The sequence below is a fragment of the Oreochromis niloticus genome, linkage group LG5 (genome assembly GCF_001858045.2).
Source record: "Oreochromis niloticus isolate F11D_XX linkage group LG5, O_niloticus_UMD_NMBU, whole genome shotgun sequence".
NCBI lineage: Eukaryota > Metazoa > Chordata > Actinopteri > Cichliformes > Cichlidae > Oreochromis > Oreochromis niloticus.
In genome coordinates, this window is record NC_031970.2 from 18,889,759 (window position 1) to 18,908,906 (window position 19,148).

The 19,148-nt window shown below is 38.1% G+C and overlaps 1 protein-coding gene across 8 annotated transcripts in view; it reads right to left on the reverse strand.

Annotated features, from left to right (window-relative positions):
* Positions 1 to 4,437: 4,437 nt before the first annotated feature.
* pparg (peroxisome proliferator-activated receptor gamma) overlaps positions 4,438 to 19,148 on the reverse strand; it is a 39,515-nt gene continuing 24,804 nt past the window's right edge. For 7 of the 8 annotated variants that reach the window (XM_005459020.3, XM_019358463.2, XM_005459018.4 and 4 more), the window contains exons 5-9: positions 13,273 to 13,472; positions 10,164 to 10,293; positions 9,283 to 9,476; positions 8,777 to 9,020; positions 5,817 to 6,096 (exon numbers count right to left, since the gene is read on the reverse strand). In XM_005459020.3, the coding sequence (XP_005459077.2) occupies positions 5,849 to 6,096; positions 8,777 to 9,020; positions 9,283 to 9,476; positions 10,164 to 10,293; positions 13,273 to 13,472 (1,016 nt within the window). In that variant the 3' untranslated portion in view covers positions 5,817 to 5,848. Of the gene's footprint in view, positions 4,478 to 5,812; positions 6,097 to 8,776; positions 9,021 to 9,282; positions 9,477 to 10,163; positions 10,294 to 13,272; positions 13,473 to 19,148 lie in introns of those variants that run through there. The other variant, NM_001290200.1, reaches the window with a different exon arrangement.

Below are 19,148 nucleotides of genomic sequence, written 5' to 3' on the forward strand. Positions count from 1 at the left end.
TTTCTTTGAACTTCTTTTTCCCAGGGTTGAATGATTGTACAACACACATCTTCAATTACTTTTAAAAAACAAGTATTTAGTGCACAAGTTTGAATTTATTTTAGATTTTCTCTAATCCACGCAGGCTCAGCTATATAGATACAGCCACAATAATGTTTCATTAAATGTCCCTTTACAAGTTGCACCTTGGCCAGACAATACTACTACTAATAATAATAATAGTAATTATTCTGGCTGGATATGTGACCACTCTCCTTGGCAGCATTGGTAGAGTTAATTTAAATTAGTTAGTTTCCTGGCATGGACCCAGGTGTAGTCATAAATATTTTAATAAAGTTGAGGTGGAGCTTTAAGAAGGCCATTCCAGAAAATACCTCTGGAGGGTCTAGAAAGAGAGAGCATATTTTTCCCATACAAAGAAAGGTATATTCTTTTCGTTGCTCCCTGTTAATTCCAGAAATAAATTTAAAATCCTTCTCCTCACACACAAGGTCTTGGATAATCTCAAAGACCTTATAGAACGGTATCTCCTCAATAGAGCACTTTGAATTTAGGAGACTGGCACTCTCTCTGCTTCTAAAATTAGCCTTAAAACTTTCCTTTATGATAAAGCTTATTGTTAGTGCTGGACCAGGTGACCCTGAATCCTCCCTTTGTTATGCTGCAATAGGTCTAGGTTGCTGGGGGCTTCCCATGATGCACTGTGTTTTGTCTTCACCACAGTTTTTAACTGTCTGTGTCTTTCATCACCATTTTGCATTTAATCATTAGTTATTCAATCAGCTCTGGCTCTCTTCTGCAATGTGTTTTTTGTCTTGTCTTCCTCCCCTCACCCTCAGTTGCTCACAGCAGATGGCTGCCCCTCCCTGAGCCTGATTCTACCAGAGGTTCCTTCCTACTGTCACTGTGTTTACTCATAGTGGGTCATCTGATTGTTGAGGTTTTGTTGGTGTTTTGTATGATTGTAGGGTCTTTACTTTACAATATAAATTTGGCACCATATAAATAAAATCAATTACACTGAACTGAAGCTTAATGTTAGCCTAGTTTATCTATTTCAAAACCAGTTTTTATGTGTGTTTGGGATCATTGTCTTTAGTTATTGATTTGCTATGAAGCTGAAGAATTTGGAGGTAGTCTCCCTTCTTTATTATTTCATCCACTTGCAATGTACCAGTATTACTGGCAGCAAAACAGCCCCCAAGCATGATACTACCACTTCCATGCTTAACAGCTGGTACAGTGTTCTTAGATTTGAAAATCTCACTTTTGCTCACTTCACCTCTTGTGGCCAAAAAGCTCAATCTTTATTTAATCTGTGCATAAACCTTTTCTCCAGAAGCCATTTTGCTTTTTCAGCTGCAAATTTCAGACGAGCTTGAAGGTGTTGATTTGGAGTCAAGGCATCTTTCGAGGCCGACACCACGGGAATGTAAAACTTGCTTCACTGTTGACAATTTCCTGTTCATGGCAGGTTTGAGCCTTGGTGGCTACTGGTTTGTTCTTCAACATCCTGACCAATTTCCTCTAATTTGAGAGGGACAGTTTAGGTCTTCTTCAAGACCTGTGCAAAGTCGTGACACATCGAAATAACTTGTACTTGTGTACAGTAGTTTGAATTGATTATCTTGGAATCTGCAGTTGTTCAGAAATGGCTCCAAGACACCTTCCCAACTTGTGTAAATCTAAAGTTCATTGGACTTTTTTTTTATATTAATAAGTATAAGATAAGTATTAATCAGTCCATCAAGTTCTGTCAAACAAATCCTTTTTCTGCCAAAATAAAATAATTTGTCTGTAGTCTGGCATGATCACTAATGAGAATTTAACAGGTCCAGGCCTTGTCAAGTTAAAACACATTGTTGAGCTTTCAGCATCACATTAAAAGATTTAAGCAAGTGTATGCATATATTTGAGCCAAAATACATTCAAACTTGTGCACTCAATTCTTATTTTTGTAAGGTCAAAGGTCAAAGATCCATGTTGTACCACCAAAAAGAACAGTTCAGAGAAATTATTAAAAGCCACAAGTTACCATGGCTTTCATGCACATGATGAGTGTATGTAAACTTCTGACCACAACTGTATATTTTATAGTTTAAGGGTGTGACACATTAATAATTTAGGGTTATTTCCTGCCCACAATAACAAGACTGAGCTTGAGGGTAATCAGAAAGAGAAAGAGCAGAGGCCACTGGTTTCCAGGAAACAGCTCATCAGCTGGATTATAAAGTTCCTATATACAAAAATAATACACGTATAACTATTTATTACAGTACAAATAGCCCATTTCGGTGTATATGTAGGCATGTTAAGGAAGTAAGAAAGAAGAAAAAACATGGTTTTATTTTTCATAAAGAGGAAGGGTGTAGATAATGATAATAAGTATGTCTGATTCAGTGACAAAAGCAGCTGTTTACTAAGGTTTAACTGTTAAAGGCCAATAAATAAAGACGGAAGTTCATTAATTACCTAAGAAAAAAATACCATATTTTTACAGGGAGACAGATAGCATTTTTATGTCTCAATTTAACTTTTCAATAGCATATGTTGTTTATTTTACCTGTTTAGTTTAAGGACTTCTGATATATTAACCAATGTTAACAGTGTTAACTTTGTAGGAACTGACCCCAAGAGTGCTTTTTTGTCACCGAGATTAACCCCTTGCATCTTTTGTAAGTGAGACATGTGATCACACACTCTGTGAGCTGTTGTTTGGCAAAGAGCCAGCCAGTCAGAGAGCTTTGTGAAGTTGCGCCAGGCATCGAGTTGACCTGATGTCTGAGTGGGTTAATAATTGATGTCCTGAGTTTGACCTTGTTGTCGCACGCGATCCCATCTCAATCCTATTTTTCTAAGAATTTGTATAAGACCCCCCCCTTCCACACACACACCTCTTTTTTTGTTTTGTTATTGTCTGTCAAAAAAAGAGACAAAATGTAATGCCACCTAAAAAAAAAAGCAAAGAAAAAAAAAACAGAACCAAAAAACCCAGAACTCTAAAAAAGTAAAACCACTTCCCTGCTTGCTGTTCATATTTGTATCCACAGACTTTGGTCTTCCGGCACAGTGCAACATAGTTCATGTGTTGCAATCTTTCCAACAGGGCGTGTGTGTGTTTGGTAATAGACACCGAGGAGCAGCTGATGTAATGACTGTAAAACAGATTTCCAAGAGTCTGAATGACTGGAATGCCTTTAGGAAATATAGTATTTAAAAATGGTTTTTGATGAAACATGTGTGAGCAAGCTTCCACGACTTTTAAAGAAGAGACAGGCTTCAAGTAAAAAGTTAAAAAATATTTTATTTACAACTTCTTTATTCTGTTTTCCCCACAAACATATCAGTCCACTCTTTTTGTCTGCACAGCCCCCTCCTGAAAACAACACCTGATGGATCAGATATAGTAGATTTGGTCCACACATACAAAATAATTTCATAGCAAAAATTATAACTCAAACCAGTATTTTAGAATTTGAAATAAAACCAAGGCTAAAAAGTCAATTGTATCTCACAATTAAAAAAAAAAGTCAATACATACCATACATGTAATATGTATAATATATATAATGTTTTTAAAATGACATTAACTTCACAAAAACAAAACAAAAAGATAAAAAGATAAACTCTTGAAGGCACAATATGGCACATACACTTTTATTTTTCAGCAAACAGCTAACATCATCATGGCAATGTGCCTTTGGTCGGCTCAACAGTTTCTCACAGTTTCTGCAGGCGTCTAAAATATGTTAAAGGCAATAATCTGATTTCTGTTTTTGGATAAAGCTGATTAAAAAGAGATAGCACCTTCACCCTGATGCCAAAACAGAAAAGGACTGTCTGAGCATTGCTTTAGCGTGTGTAAGCATTCATGTATTTGTGCGTGTCCACAGAGGTATTGAAGCACGTACACACTGCTGCTGGTGCTGCTTATGATGGCTGTAATTGACCGTGTAGATAAGCTGCACATGAACAACACATACTGTATTGTGTGAGACATGGTGTCATATATTCACAGTGATACATTTCTCCTTGAGGCACTTGAAGCTGGCTGTGTTGAACATTCACAATTTTACCCTCGAGCTCGCCAATAAGAAAATCCCCTCTCTTTCAGTTTGTCCCAGACGCTACTTTTGGTGCAATAGGTGGTAGTTTCATATTTAAGTTGGCACCCTGCTCAGCAGAGGGTTCAGGCTCAGCAGAGGCTAAAATGACTGTGCACCACAAGTTATTCACATGCAGACTGTCTAGACAAGATCTAATACTCAGATTCTGCATTTCTTTCCCTGAATTCTGTTTTCCTCTTCTTCCTCATCTCTTTCTCAATTTCAGTTAGTCAGTCTGTCTGGCTACATGACTTTATTACCAAAACACACGCACACACACAGCACAAAGTGCTTAATCTCAACTCATGATTTTAAAAGCAATCTCTTTTCATTTTTTTTTTCACTTTTATGGTATTGTGCAAAAGTCTTCAGTCACTCTCATTTCTCCATATTTTACTTTGAAGGAGCCAGAGTTTCCTGTAATTTGGTCAAGTGGTCTTGAGCAATTGTTCTCCAGGCTTTCTGAATGTCTTTAGTTTAAGTTTTTCTGTAGACACTGACTGCTTTGTAACTCATTTGTAGTCCAGTCGTTGTACCTGATTCTTTTTGTTTTGTTTGTTCAACGCTGACTATTGAGGATAAAAAAAACAACAAACTCCAAGGATAAGCAATTGTCTACTTTACAGACAACTTAGCAAGCAACCAACGAAATGTGTCTTTAGTAACTTTATTACTTGGGTGCAAAAGCTCATAATTTATTTAGCTGAATGTACAAAAATGCTAAAGGTAAGTTTGACAGTTTGACAGGCATAAAATAAAATTCAGCACCAAGGTGATTCCCAAAGTGCTGTTAGCTGAAAGCTTGGCATATCTCAGCAAAGTGTGCAGTATGTCTTTAAAAAAATCTGAGGAAACAGAACAAGTTGAGGACAAAGTAAGAAGTGTCAGGCCTAAAAAACAGCAGATGAATAGTATCTGAAATGTATGTTAAGAAATAGGAAAAGACCAGCAAAGACCTGAGAGATGCATCTGGACCTTCAGCTGATCCATCTACTGTTCAGTGAAGCCTCATCAGAAAAGGCCATCAGTGAAAAAACCTTTCTTAAGGAAGGGGAACAAGGAGAAAGTTACACAAAAACCGGACTGAAATCAGAGGAACCAGTCTAATGGAGCGATGAATCCAAATTTAAACTTTTTGGTTCAAATCATTGTCAGTCTGCAGAAGATCAAGAGAAAGGCAAAACAGCGAGTGTTTAAAGCCACCTGTAAAACACAGCAGAGGCTCTGTCATGGTTTGGGGCAGCATTTCAGCCAACGGTGTTGGAGATCTTGTCAAAACTGAATTATGAGTGCAGAGAATTATGGTCAGATTTTGATCTACCATACAAGGGCATCTGGAAAGTGTTTGATTGGCAATGGCTTAACTTTACAGCATGACAATGATCCCAAACACACTGCCAATGCAGTAAAAGCATACCTGGATAGAAAAACACACAATTGAACATCTCCCCCAGAGCCCTGATCTTAACATCACTGTAGCAGTGTGGGATCATGTTGACAGAGAATGGAACAAAAGGCAGCCAACATCCAAAGAATTCAAGAAGCCGGGAGAGCTATTCCTGAGAACTACTTAAAGTACACACTCTGTTTTTGCTTTATATAATGTATTCCCATGTGTGTTTGCAGACGTTTCAATAAAACTGATGAACCTACTTCTTAAATCAAGGGTGACTCAAGACTTTTGCACAGCACGGTATTTTTCTTCACCCCTTTCTGTACTTGTCCTCTTCTCCTGTTGAATTCTAATACAAGTCCTTCATGATCTCCTGCAGCAACGGGTGCAAACACATGTCTATCTCTGTCTTTTTAAGCAGCTGGATGAGATGGACGTGATCGGTGACTATCTGACGCAGGTCTGTCATCTTCTGGAGCAGCTTGGCAAACAGCTGCAGAGAGTCTGGATGGTTTAGCTTCAGCTGCAACTCCAGTGAATGAAGCACCGTCTCCTGAAGCTGCTCGATGGGCTTCACATTCAGCAGGCCTGGGCGGTCTGGACACATTACAGAGATAAGGAGGATAAATGAGAGGCTGACCACAATATATCCAAAGTCCATTAAAACAGGTAGGTGAAAATTTAAATTGGCATAAGAAGAGAAATAAAACCGATAGACATGAAAGAAAGGAAAATGACCTGAAGTTTAAAACTTATGTTGGATGGAGAGGTGCAAATAACTAAACATTATCCACATTCACTGGCAGAAAACATCTCAGTTTAGGTTAAGAATGCTTATCTCGATTTCAAGAGATAATATTTCTCATTTAGGTTAATATTTAATTAAAATGTTTAATTTTAATCATCATGCTATCCAAGGTCAGGTTTTTATCAAGCAGCACTATAATAATGACCAATACTAGACTAAGCAGTTAGGATCTGTTGACATAAGAGGGTGAGGCACAAGTGTTCACAAGCTGGTCTGATTTGTTAACATTTTAGATTTTAAACCCTTAGGTCCCTGCTTGCTTTACTGTGATATTACTAGAACAAAAATGTTTGTTAAAAGATGTCAAAGTTGTATAAAAACAACTCGACTGAGTGATTGCTAGTTGCTCATGTGGTTGCCAGTGAAACCTCACCTTTTTTTTTTCTTTTCTTCAAGATACAGTGAGTCAAAATGTTGTCACCAACATGCAACTTGCTGTTTGTAAATCTGCCTATACATGATGCAGTTGCTGTTTACTGCAGTTCTGCTAGACTCCCTTCCCAAAAACATCCAATACATCTATGAGTGGGCCGAGGCTGGCCGGAGATAGTGTGTTAAGTACAGAGAGCGTATAACTTGGATTTACTTGGAGCAGTTAACTATGTTACTTTATATACACATGGATGTAAATTAAAGTCACATTGTCTGACAGAAGCACAGCGATAACATGAAATAACCTTGGAATGATTTTTTTTTTTTAAATGCGAATAATTAAAATAAAAAAGTATTTTTGTTTCATTTTTGCCAAATATTGAGCTGAGAATGGGGTCGCCAGTGTTGTATTTGTTTAATATATATCGGTAAGGAAACAGGAAGCGGTTAGCTTAGCTCTGTACAGAAACAGAAAGGCGTAAAAATGAGATTGCACAAGTGGTTTTATTGGTAGGTGATCATGGTATTCTTATTGTGCTAAGCAGCTGACACAGTAGTGCATTAGTAGATGCTACATAGAACTTTGCAGACCCACGTATGCATGTTGTAGCTACCAACAAGGGGGCAATGTCACGCATATGTGGCGCACGCTTGTTTAGGCTTGTTTATGTTTTTGCTGTTGCTGGTTCTTTAGCTTTATCCATGTTGTGGAAAAGTTTTTGTGGATTTTTTTTTAATCCAACTTAAGGTCACAAGTGGACAGAGATGGGTAGAGTCTATCCCAGCTGTCTATGGGCATGGGCCGTGGTACGACCTGGAAAGTTCACCATACAACTATTACTTGTGCCAATCAGGCACTCTGACATGAACATCTACGACCAGTTTGGACTCACCAGTTAACCTAGCATGCATGCTTTTGGGCTATGCGAGGAAACTTGTACAGGGAAAACTCCACATAGAGAGGCCCAGGCTTACAAAGAGGTTCAAATGACTACCTTCTTCCCTTGAGGCAACAGTGCTAACCACTGCGCTGCACCACCCAATGTGACCAAGATTTGTAGTGAAGTCAAACCATGTGTTAAAAACACTGAACTGTCCACTGCAGCTACTCTCGATGCTGGTTGATCTTTGATGGTTTTTCTGTATGTGTTAAAGACAGTTTTTCTACATACACTTAACGTATTGCTACATGCTGTTGGGCTTTTTTTTTACGGGGGGTTGCACACATGCAATAGCTTCCACTGATTACATTTTCACAATCCCTCTCACTGTGTAGCCAGCCATGATTCCCTCAATAAGGAACACTGCCAGAACAGCTATTTCTCCCTGCTTCCAGCTGTTACGCAAAGCAAGGTTAAGCTGTGTGCAGCATCAATTTAATAGACAGATATTAACTGATAATGGTGTCAGTCCTGTTAACTCAAAGTCTAAACTCAGAATACAGACGTTTTAAAATCCATGCCAATTTTGAAATTGTTTCATCGTGCACATATAGAAAACTTCTACAATTATTAGAAATATTAGGGCAGAGGGAGCAATGTGAGTGATCTCATGTGGTTGCACTCCTAGACTAAAATGGAGACTGTGGTGCAATCGCTTGCTGTAATGTTAGCAATAGCTTGCACTGAGAAAAAAATCAGGCGGCTAATAAAATCTAGATGATAAAGTACTTGGGGAGATGTGGCCAGCAGGGGTTGTTTATTCTTGAGCGAGAACTCGAGGTGAGATTTTAACTGTCAATAAAATCTGTCGACACCATTACCCGCCCCCAGACTAATCTTATGTATGCAGTCGTGCTCTTGCCATATATGGAAAAACGGTTCATTCAACACATCAATGCAGCAGATGACATGTTAATCATTTCTGTATCCCTGCAGTCTTTCTTTTATGAGTATATCAGCACCAATAAAGTGCTGATATACTCATAATCAATTTTTAACTCTAAATGTCCAACAGTGGACACAATGAATCTGTGAGAGTTTTGGGAGGTTTAAGAGTAGTGCTCTAAACCATTCACATATCCAGATTCCTCCTCCGAAGGTCAGGAGAGGTGAACTGGGGACAGATAGTAAAACAAACAATAATAAAAACACTCACCCCCACTGAGAATGATAACAGCCAGAAATAGGGCCATGTCGCTGTCGTCCAGCTCCAGCGTGTTAAACTTGACGGAGAACTCAAACTTTGGTTCCATCATTTGACAGAAAGGTTTCCTGAGACTCTTGAGGAACTCGCGCGTCATAAAAATCTGTCCATAGGAGATGAGGGTCCCATCTTTGTTCATCAGAGGCGACATCATGATGATCAAAACCTCAATCACACCGTACTTCAGCAAAGTAACCTGAAAATAAAGAACACAATGACTGTATCAAAATCTGGCAAGATCTTTAGTAGAAATGATAGTTGGGTCGTAACTTCATTTTCATTCAAAATCTAGAACTGCAAGCAGCAATGAGCTTCGCTAACCATTATGTTGACTTAGTTACGCTGATCATTTTCTGAGCTGAAATTGTCCAAAACTGTTTATTTTAAAGTTGTTTCAGAACAGAAAAGATCTTCCACAACAATCAGGACTGAACGGATGAACCACTGATGAATCTCACCTGATCATTTAGGTCCAAATCGACAAATCCAGGGATACTTTTGGCAAACTCTGTCACTTCTCTCACTGCTTCTGCTGAACGAGACTGACAGCTCTGGAAGAAACGCAGCTCCACAGCGTCTGCTTCTCCATGTCCACCGAAGCCCGTCATTCTCATAACCTCACTTTCTGACATTGGGTGCGTTTCCGTGTAGCCTGATGCCAGGTGAGAGAAGGTACTTAATTTAGTTGGAGGAGTACAAGAAAAACAGAGAAGCTAACTATATAAGAAGCTAAAAATCACTTAACAAAGAGTTAACAGATAATTGCTGAATTTTGTGTCTTTCTAGATCTCTCGATCATCATTCATCTCCATTTTTCTGCAAGACTTTTAGAAAATAACAATACAATTATTGACTGATGAAGAGAATATGACAGAAGATACAGAGGTACAATTGAGAATAGGTAACATAATTTATCAGCACCAGTAAAACTGGACTTCAAAAATTTAAAAACAGCACTTTTCCCCCCCCAGAAAAACTAATGCAATGAATTTGGGTTAATATGTGTGCTTTGATAATTATCTTGTTTATGTGGAAACCAAAAAAAAAAAACATAGACAAAACTGGGTGAAACTGGTAAATGAAGAAGTTTAAATAGTTGTGATTTTCATTTTAAGGAGCTTGTCTGAGTGTCAGCCTTTGTTTTGTATATGTTGAATTGCTATTACTATTAATTCCAATGTAAAGGTTTTTTTTAATGTGGAATAATAGGAACAATATCTTCTGCATTGCTGTAGCTAATTGCATTCCTAATACTAAACAGAACAATAACAGACAAACAATATGTTTTGCACATTGCAACAAAAGGTGTTGTTTAACAGAGTAATTTGATACTACCCACCTCCGTGTACGGGTGGAAGAGTGGAGGTCTGGTGCTGCTGCTGCTGGTGGTGCTCTGGGACTGGTATCTGCTTACAATTAATGAACTGTTCTCCTTCCATTAGAGACTTCATGTCGTGGATGACAAAAGGCTACAGGGAGAGTGCAAGGAAAATTTTGGGAGCAGGCAGAAGAAAAGGAAAAAAGAAAAGAAAAAGAGAAAAAGTTAAGTCGATTAGAGGTCTTCTGACGACATTTAGTCTCATCTGTATGATGAGCCAAATAAAGAAAGTCTCAGCTGCAGGCCCACACAGAAAAAAACATCATTTCCAGGTATCTGAGCTACCTTACTCTTACTTTAGTAAAACACTGACACGCACTGGCCTGAAACATGAATGCTGCTATTCACACACATTAATCTTCATTGTAGTGGGAATAGAGGGAATTAAAGCAGGCAATTCTCTAGAAGTTGTGAAATGAACAACCCATTTCCTGCATGAGTGAATGAAACTGAGTGGGGGGAGTGAAATGTCTTTATGTGCTCACTGTGCAGGAATCTGTTTGTTAGTTTTGTCTTTACACAGCAATTGTATGTATGTTGTTCAGTGCAAGCACAACGAGCGCCTCCATTTTCTTATAAGTGCCAGCTTTCATACAATTTCTTTCAACACACTCAGGATTGCTGCTACAAACATCACTGTATCTGTATAGGTTAAACAAATATAGTCTATATAAAGATACCTTTAGTCTATTTGTGCGACTGTAATGCTACGTTTTAGCATTTGCCACTAGCAACATTATTAAATGTACAAAAAGAAAAAAACACTATACTGTGTAGCTTAGTTGGAAACTAAATGTATCTAGTGTGAACAATATGTATAACAAAGAAATCAAACCTCCATTTTATCTGAATCACTCATACAACAAGGTAAAATAATAGGTATCTTGCACAGAGACATTGTAGCTCCGTTTCCAAAATAATGGAGCTAAACAATGATGGTTTTCCAAGGTTAAAAAAAAAATCTCTTCTTTTATCTCAGATGGTGTGTCTGGAGTTCCGGTGCAGTTAAACACTGATTACACATCAACTCATATCAAGGTTCTGCTTGTTAAAAAATGTAAATATTCTACGAAAGTTAAAATCATTGACTCCCAATTTGTTTCAGGAGGATTGCTTTGGTTTAGTAAATAACCAAGAAGTCCCTCAAACAAAGAGACGATTCAGTGCTATTTGGCTGCAATCACCACGATGAACAGTCATAACAAGCAGACGAAAGAGATGCGGTGCAACCTTGAGCTGAGAGTTATCTGAGAACACGTGTAAAACACCCAAAACTAAGAAGCTCCTTCTACATTTTAAGAATATAATCCGCTCAAAGTTTCTAATCCACCTTTTTTATTATGTGAGGGAAAAAGTCACTGAAGATGAAGTGATCAGGTTTCACAGAAAAGCCTACATAAACGTACACATTCACAAATACTGTAAATATCTTCACGCTGAGAGTTTTTAAGCATGTTTTTCATATTTTTGATGATTAGCCGTCATTTGTCTGAAAACAGACCAATGAATTTTTGACCTCCAGTGACTCATCTCACATCTTGTGACACGATTCTGTGTTTTTATCGGTTAAAAAAACTGTCCAGTGTGCACCATGGAAGTATTAGTCAAACAGCATCAGTACCAAGAAAAAGAAGAAGGAACAATAGTTACTGGCACAAGCATAGAGCATATGCGCTTTTTACTTTGCTCCGCTCCACTCCTTAAAGCCCAGCAAAACCAGTATGATGACATGGCTATGCATCAGTGTCAACTTAAAATGACATTAGATTCTTGCAGATATGTTGGTCTCTGCCGATTGGTTGGAGAGACTAAAATCAAATCCCCAACTGAAACTACTTGCAGTTGGAACAATGTGAGAATGATAATGGAAACACAGCGTAACAGGCTGACAGTACTATCTGATATCAAGCCAACACCATCATCTCCATATCACATATGTATGTCTGGTTGAAAAAATGCAGTTGCCACACTGAATGTAATACTACTACTACTACTACTATATGAATAATACACAACAAGCAACTTCACATATAGTGGCATCACAAGGAGAAAAAAAGGAGAAAACTGTTAAATTAAAAGCAAAAATAAAATAAAGTATTGTGGATCAATGCAAAGTGGATAAAAATATTCGCTTGAGATATATTGTATGTTCTGCTTGAATGCTATTTGATTAGGTCTCTTTGGAAAACTCTAAACGCTAAATAGTTTCTTCGATTCAGCTTTTGTTGAAGCATGTTTTGAGCAGGACTGTTGAAGCCATGGCTGTAAAAAAAAGGACCGCTAAAAGCAACACCACCCTGTTCTGTAGTTTGACCATTGTAACCTGAGATATTTTCTAACAGCCAAGACATGTTGAAACCAGTCCATCCACTTTTTGAGTTAACACAGCAGTAAGAGCCTAAAAAAGCTTCATCTGAGTCAAAACTGAGCGTGCTCACAGGAATTTATGCTGACAAATGTTAAAAAACATGCTGAGTAAAAGGTTTAAAATACTTAAGAGTTTAAATCATATTATTGGTTTAGTATTAATAACAATTCTAACTAAATTTAATTCTTGTATAAGTGAAGGTAAAGAGTAATAGGGCAGTAAGGCCTTGTCTATGTCCTACTTCTAAATTTTGGTAAAATGCTGCATGAAGTTATGGATTTTTCCCCCTGGCCTCTTCACTATGATCTTGACTCTGTTTAATGTCATCCTTGCTTGTGATAGTTTCCAGAATGGGAGATATAAAAAAAAAATATATAGGTCAAATTTGTGCTGTACATGTCGCAAACAGGAAAGAGAAACTGGTTCAGTAGCTCTCATCAGCAAGATGAGAACGTTCAGTATATGTAGAGTAGATGACATGGCTGATATATCCCTGGAATGCAAAGACAAGTGAAACCACATGCACACCTGCAAATATCTTATCAGTTCAAATGTTGGTCTAATATTAAGAAGCAGTGCTCAAATACAGCTTTTTTCTGATCTATTTTCTGTCCTGTGAATGCCAATGTTGAGCGCTATCTGTCTGCCGATTTTGTACACATCCAAATCAAAGCAAATGAGAATTTAGAGAGTGCTGCTTACCACGTTGTCTCCGGTCTTCCCAGAGAGGATGGCCCTGGCCTTGGCCTTGGTGAGAGGGAAGTATTTCAGATAGGCCTCGTACAAATGCCGGGCCAGAGCCCTCAGATCTGCTGCCTCCGGGTGCATGTGCTCCATGTCAGATGAGAACTCGGCTAGCAGTTTTTCCTTCTCCGCCTGAGGCATTCGGCCAAAACGAATAGCTGGGAAGGGAAACAGAAGAACACTCTGGTGAACCATGAAAACAGACATAATCACATGTGCACAGCAAATATGCAAAACCTGAAGCATAGAGTCAATTTACCGGAGTCACGAGACCTCAAAAGTCCCAGTTTGAATTAATACCATTTTGACTGACATTTCGACCTCAAACCACGTGTTACCACGTGCTTAACTTTTACAAAACATAAGTTAGGCTCCTTTAGGATGAAAACTTTAATAATTAATTCAAAGAACATGGGGAACCCTAAAAAATAAACTAAACTACATTTTTCCTTTAGTAAACTAGCTTTAACAGAAGTAAAACACACTTTTTACTTGTGTATCAGACTGTAACATCTAGTACAATATGCTCATTCATGTGTAGCTATGTACACATGAATAAATCCCAGCTTTTCCCGCTCAAACAGGTCATTTTTGGAAGTGACTACATGTGATGGATTAGCATACACAAAAATAAATCTGTCTTGACCATGACATGTGATTGAAATCCATTTCCTGTTATTTCAGACCAGTTGATAAACAATATTCTACTTAAGTTAATGAAAAATAAAAAAAATGACTTTATTAAAGGCTGGTTATTTTGTATACTTATATTTAAGTCAGTATAGTACAATATCTGCTTAAGTAGAGGATTTAAATACCTTTTCCATCACCCCATTTACTTTCTGTTAGACTGTTTAATTTCTTTATCACATCTTTAATATTTGATCAATGAGCAATGAATCCAATTGAACAGCTAATGTCAACAGAATTACCCATCTAGAGCAAACACAGGAGATTTTACGGCATACTGAAGCACTAAAAACCCCAATGAACACAGCATGAAATGAATATGTGGGACATTTCGTGTGAGACAGGGGACGTGTTTCTTTTACCTGATGTACAACAATGCTAATGTTAGGTAACTACTCTTTAAACCGTTGCGATGTCACAATATTTCAAGCTTGGATTTTAAGTAATGGAAAACTTGTTGTTGCTCTAATAACTCAAAGATTTCTGAATGTTAAACAGTCACATGAGTCATATGACTCATGGCTTCTTTAGTGAAAGGGAAAATCCAGTGGCATCAAAAGATGACAAATGATTCTGCTGTGATTTTCGAGGTGTGTCTTATGAGGCAATTACAACATTTTGTTGACTCTGATATTGTGTACGGACTGATGTTTTCACAGTTCACCGAAAATCTCTCACATAAACCCAACAAAGGCTAATTATCTTTATAAAAGCTGAGTTGTTTGTTGAATAGCCAGCCTTTTAGGTATTTATTTTAGGATTCAGCTGAGTTTGATAAATGTATTCTCTTGTAAATGAGGTATGAGTCTCAATGGGACTACCCATATAAATACTGACCTGAAATGTAACAGCTTTCATTGCATTAATGTAATTTTCACACAATGTAAAATGGTTTACCTTCTGTAATGGCTATTACCTGATAAAAGTATGTGTATTTTATGGCCCTTAACTAAATATATTATAAATATTTCATTTGATCAAATAATAACTATATAAAAATGTATCTTCTATTAAGAGAGTTGCATAACACTTTTCAGATTTTATAGTCAGCCTTGATTTTATGCTGTGACAAAATTAAATTTGCGAATGAGAAAAAAGATTTTACAAGCTGACAATTTCTCTGAATACTACGTGTCAGTTTTAGACTTTGTAACTTTGTAAAGCAGTAACGTCTGATGTCTGTCAATAAATGTAAAATGCAACTCATGTTTTGTAGAATTAGCAACAAAAAAACCAACATAAAAAAAAGAAAAAAGCGCAAGATGCGACTTGTGAACCTCCACAGAAATAACTGGTCCACTGGCAGATGAAAGTAGGAGGTAACGCCATATCTATCTACCAGCATTCAAGTGAATGCTTCCCTTGCCCTGCTGTGTGTACATGAAAGCAGCATTGTGGTTGTAACATGGCTGATGTGGATGTCATTTTTTTTCTTCTAAGAAATCTGACACCAAGGTGTGAACCATTCTTTTTCTGTCAGTGGAAGTCATTAATTATTCCTGATTTCCATTTCATTCCCAGCTCTGAATTTACTGCAGTGTGTACGTGATTATGTAATGCTGACTGCACACCCTAAGCAAATGCATACAAACTAAAGTGGCCCTACCACTTACTGGGCACCGCGCCTACGGCAGTGACACAGCAAGCTGGAGAAATCAGTTCAACGTAAGTCAATCATTGATAAAACAAAAACCCACACAACTCCGGCTATACCTATTACACCAGAGTGATATCAGAAAAGGTGGAGGTAGAGAGAAAGACGCAGAGATAAGCAACAGCAGGGTAGAAAAAAACATATTTCTATTGATAGCAGATGCTCATAATGTTGTTGAGTTCTAAGATTAAAGTGTGACAACAAGTCCAGGAGACTTTTACAATGATGATTGACAAAACCTTTCGTGCTAACCGGCACCAGCTATAAGGTCATTACTTAGATAAAGGAGACATGGATAAAAAAAAGCTTGAATTAAGAACCTTTTGGTCATGAAACTGTGAGACTGTAATGTATAATTCATCTGGCACCAAACTCTTAGAGATAAGATCACACCTGCGTTAATGTGATGTTGTTTCCAATAAACTACAGTTACAAGCTGCCAAGTAGGAAAAACTTGTTCCCTCAGCCTCTGAAGCAGACAGATACCACGCATCTATGCCAGTGTTTTCAGTGATGAATTGAATTTCTGAACCGTTGTCAATTTTGTGCAGCATCTTCCTCCGGGTCTTGCTGTAACGCTCTGACTGGGGGTGGTTTGTACACCTAGTAGGTGATAAACCTGCTGTAGAAGTTTGGAAATAAAATCTGTCCCCACCTCTCTAACTATGCCTACCTAGAAAAAAACCACAGCAGATAATGTCTTTGGCTTTTACTCATCTCAGGGGCAAAGCTTTAAGACAGTGGGTAGCACAGTTACAAATGACTAACATGTAAGAGTTACCAGACTAATATATATGAGTTACCAGGTGAGCTTCTTTCAAGGGTAATGACTTAAATCTGTTCCCGTTCTTACAATCGGTGTATTTATGATGGGCAATGGCTGAACTGGGGAACTTATTTGGTGGAGGTAAGCTGCTATGTCTGACAGATTGGACAAACCCCAAGATGGCCTCTGCCCAAGGTACCAAATAATCAAGCTATGGCCTCAGTCTTGGTAAAATATGGCATTTCTCACTATTTAGGTTGCATCTGCCCACATATCCAGTCTATGGTCAGGATTGCCTCCTGCTCTAGCCCACTGGGTAAGTAAGCTGTGGCACCTCCTTCATCATCTACCACTTCATTAAAATCATTCTTTTTTTCCACCTTTTAATATTCACCTCAGTCTTCAGAGTCAAGACTCCTGACACCAAAGAGGCGTCAGGCTGTAATAAAATACATCCATCAACTTTTTAATATTTACTATTAGAGCAGAACTAACAAAACCACTGAATGCAACTGGTTTCCTTTTATACTTTAACTTCCTCAGGTGAGTGTCTGGAATGGCTTAAGTCTGTAACAAACCCAAATGAAGAACTATCTATAAAGCAGTTTGTTTACATATGATTTAAGTGACTACACATGTTAGAAATGCCTTGACTAAACTCCCCCGGTATGTTACTTTGGTCTGTTCCAGGGCCTCTTAAGCAGGTGCTTACTAACATCCTGTTAAAGAAAAGCTGAGTACTGCTAACATATACATATATATATATACATATATTAAGATTAAGGTTTTCTTTTCAACACAGGTAGATGGCCAGCTCCCTTGTGTTCATTCACCTTTCAGTCCAACTGCCCCTTAAAAAAACTGCCACTTAAAAAATACTGAAGTGATTCCAGTATCAATCATTCAGAAGCTAGTTTAAATATAGGTTAAGGTATTGAGCCCCTGCTGTCCATTACAGTGTCATACTGTTTTTGACATGCTGCAATTACAAGCTGTCAAGTAGGGAAAAAAAAGACTTCCTCTGAATCCAGCACACCGATACCATGCAAGCATGCCAGTGTTTTCAGTGGTTTGTCTAATTAAGTCTTAGGTACAGTCCCCATTAATTTACCTGAGAAGCAGAGTTATTCGGAGCTCTTCAAAGATCACCTTGTTTGCTCTGAAAGGGGGAATTCTGCTTGTTTCTAGAGCAATACGGCCAAATACAAAAAGCTTAAGTTTCAGCAAGTGCAAGGCCAATGACAGGGCAGCAACAACATCAGTGTTTGATAAAAAGTTGTATAATTTACCATCAAGCCTTTGTTATTTCCTGTTCTGTCAACTTCTTGCCCACTTGACCACAGAGTTCAGCGTAGCCACACTTCCACTAATGTATGAGAGAATTTCCTGTCGCTGTCATTGCTTTTTAAAAAACAAACAAACCAGTGGTTGTGCAGCAGGCAAACCTACTTCATCAGAGTATTCAAATCTGTGTTTGCAATCGACAGGAAAGCTATTACTTTGGTGGTGTTACAGCCACCAAAATACTAGCTAATGCATGCTCACTATTTATTACAAATTTCATGACCTCACACACTTTTTTCAGTGCAGATGGGGAAGCGTTCTTTGTGGGAAGCAGGGCTTTCTGACTTGTCATGATTTGCAGAGTTATTTTAATTTTCAGACCTCACCGAGGTATGGCGAGCATGCTATAAGTGCGACGAGAAGGGAAAGACCTATAATGTGTCCAACCCTAACAGGTGCAACAAATATAACAGGAGAATCAGGAAGACATCAATCAAACATAACCAGAGTATACTTATTTACTCATGGGGTTCATAATGAAACACAGCTGAGGAGGTGGAGTCAGGTGTGCTTGTTGATGCGCCTGACTGGACAACAAAAGCTAACAAAACAAAACTATTCTATAGTCTCGTAGCGACGGATGAAAGAAGAGATTTTTTTCTTTTGAAGTAGACAGTTTCTCTGCATATTGTACTTCTGTGGAGTAGTTTGCAAATGGTGAGGTCATCTAACAGCTGTTTACTTGTATCTCAGTAAAAAGCTCCACGTACAAATGTCTGGTACATGAGAGGCAAACATATGCGTGTTTTCATTGATTTATTTTTTCTTAAGGGATCATATTAGTGATGTAATCATGTGTTTATTGTATGTAAATGTTCCTCTGGACTTAGAGAACATTATTTAACTGCTCCACAGACTGTTGGACATTAGCAGTGTAAAAAGATCTTCGTGTCCCCAGTTAAGAATGCACCGTGATTATAATTATGTTGTGGAATCGTTTGAAGGAGGCAAATTGACTGATTATGATGTCAACCCTCTATAACTGCACGTACAACAAAAAAGACCCACCCACGTGGCTGATGTACAAACTTAATTTACACAACCAGCCAAAGCTTGTGCGAATAAAACCGAAGCTGGCACACATTTTCACACATTCAAACACCAGCAAAGCTGACAGAATTGCTATAACACATTTTTGATGATATGCAGTGAAAACAGTCAGGCTGTGAGTAGCATGCCTCTGATAGGTGTGCTACTCACACCTATCATATCTGTCACTATCAGGCCTTTGTTGAATAAAGCACAAAGGCAGGTCAAAATTTAGAACTTTTGATAGGCGTTATAGTTAGCTATACACCAGAATCTCATCTTTGAATTTCTACTGTGATATGAATCAGTTGGGCGGTGGCGGGTACACACTGCGCGCATGATGGGAACTAA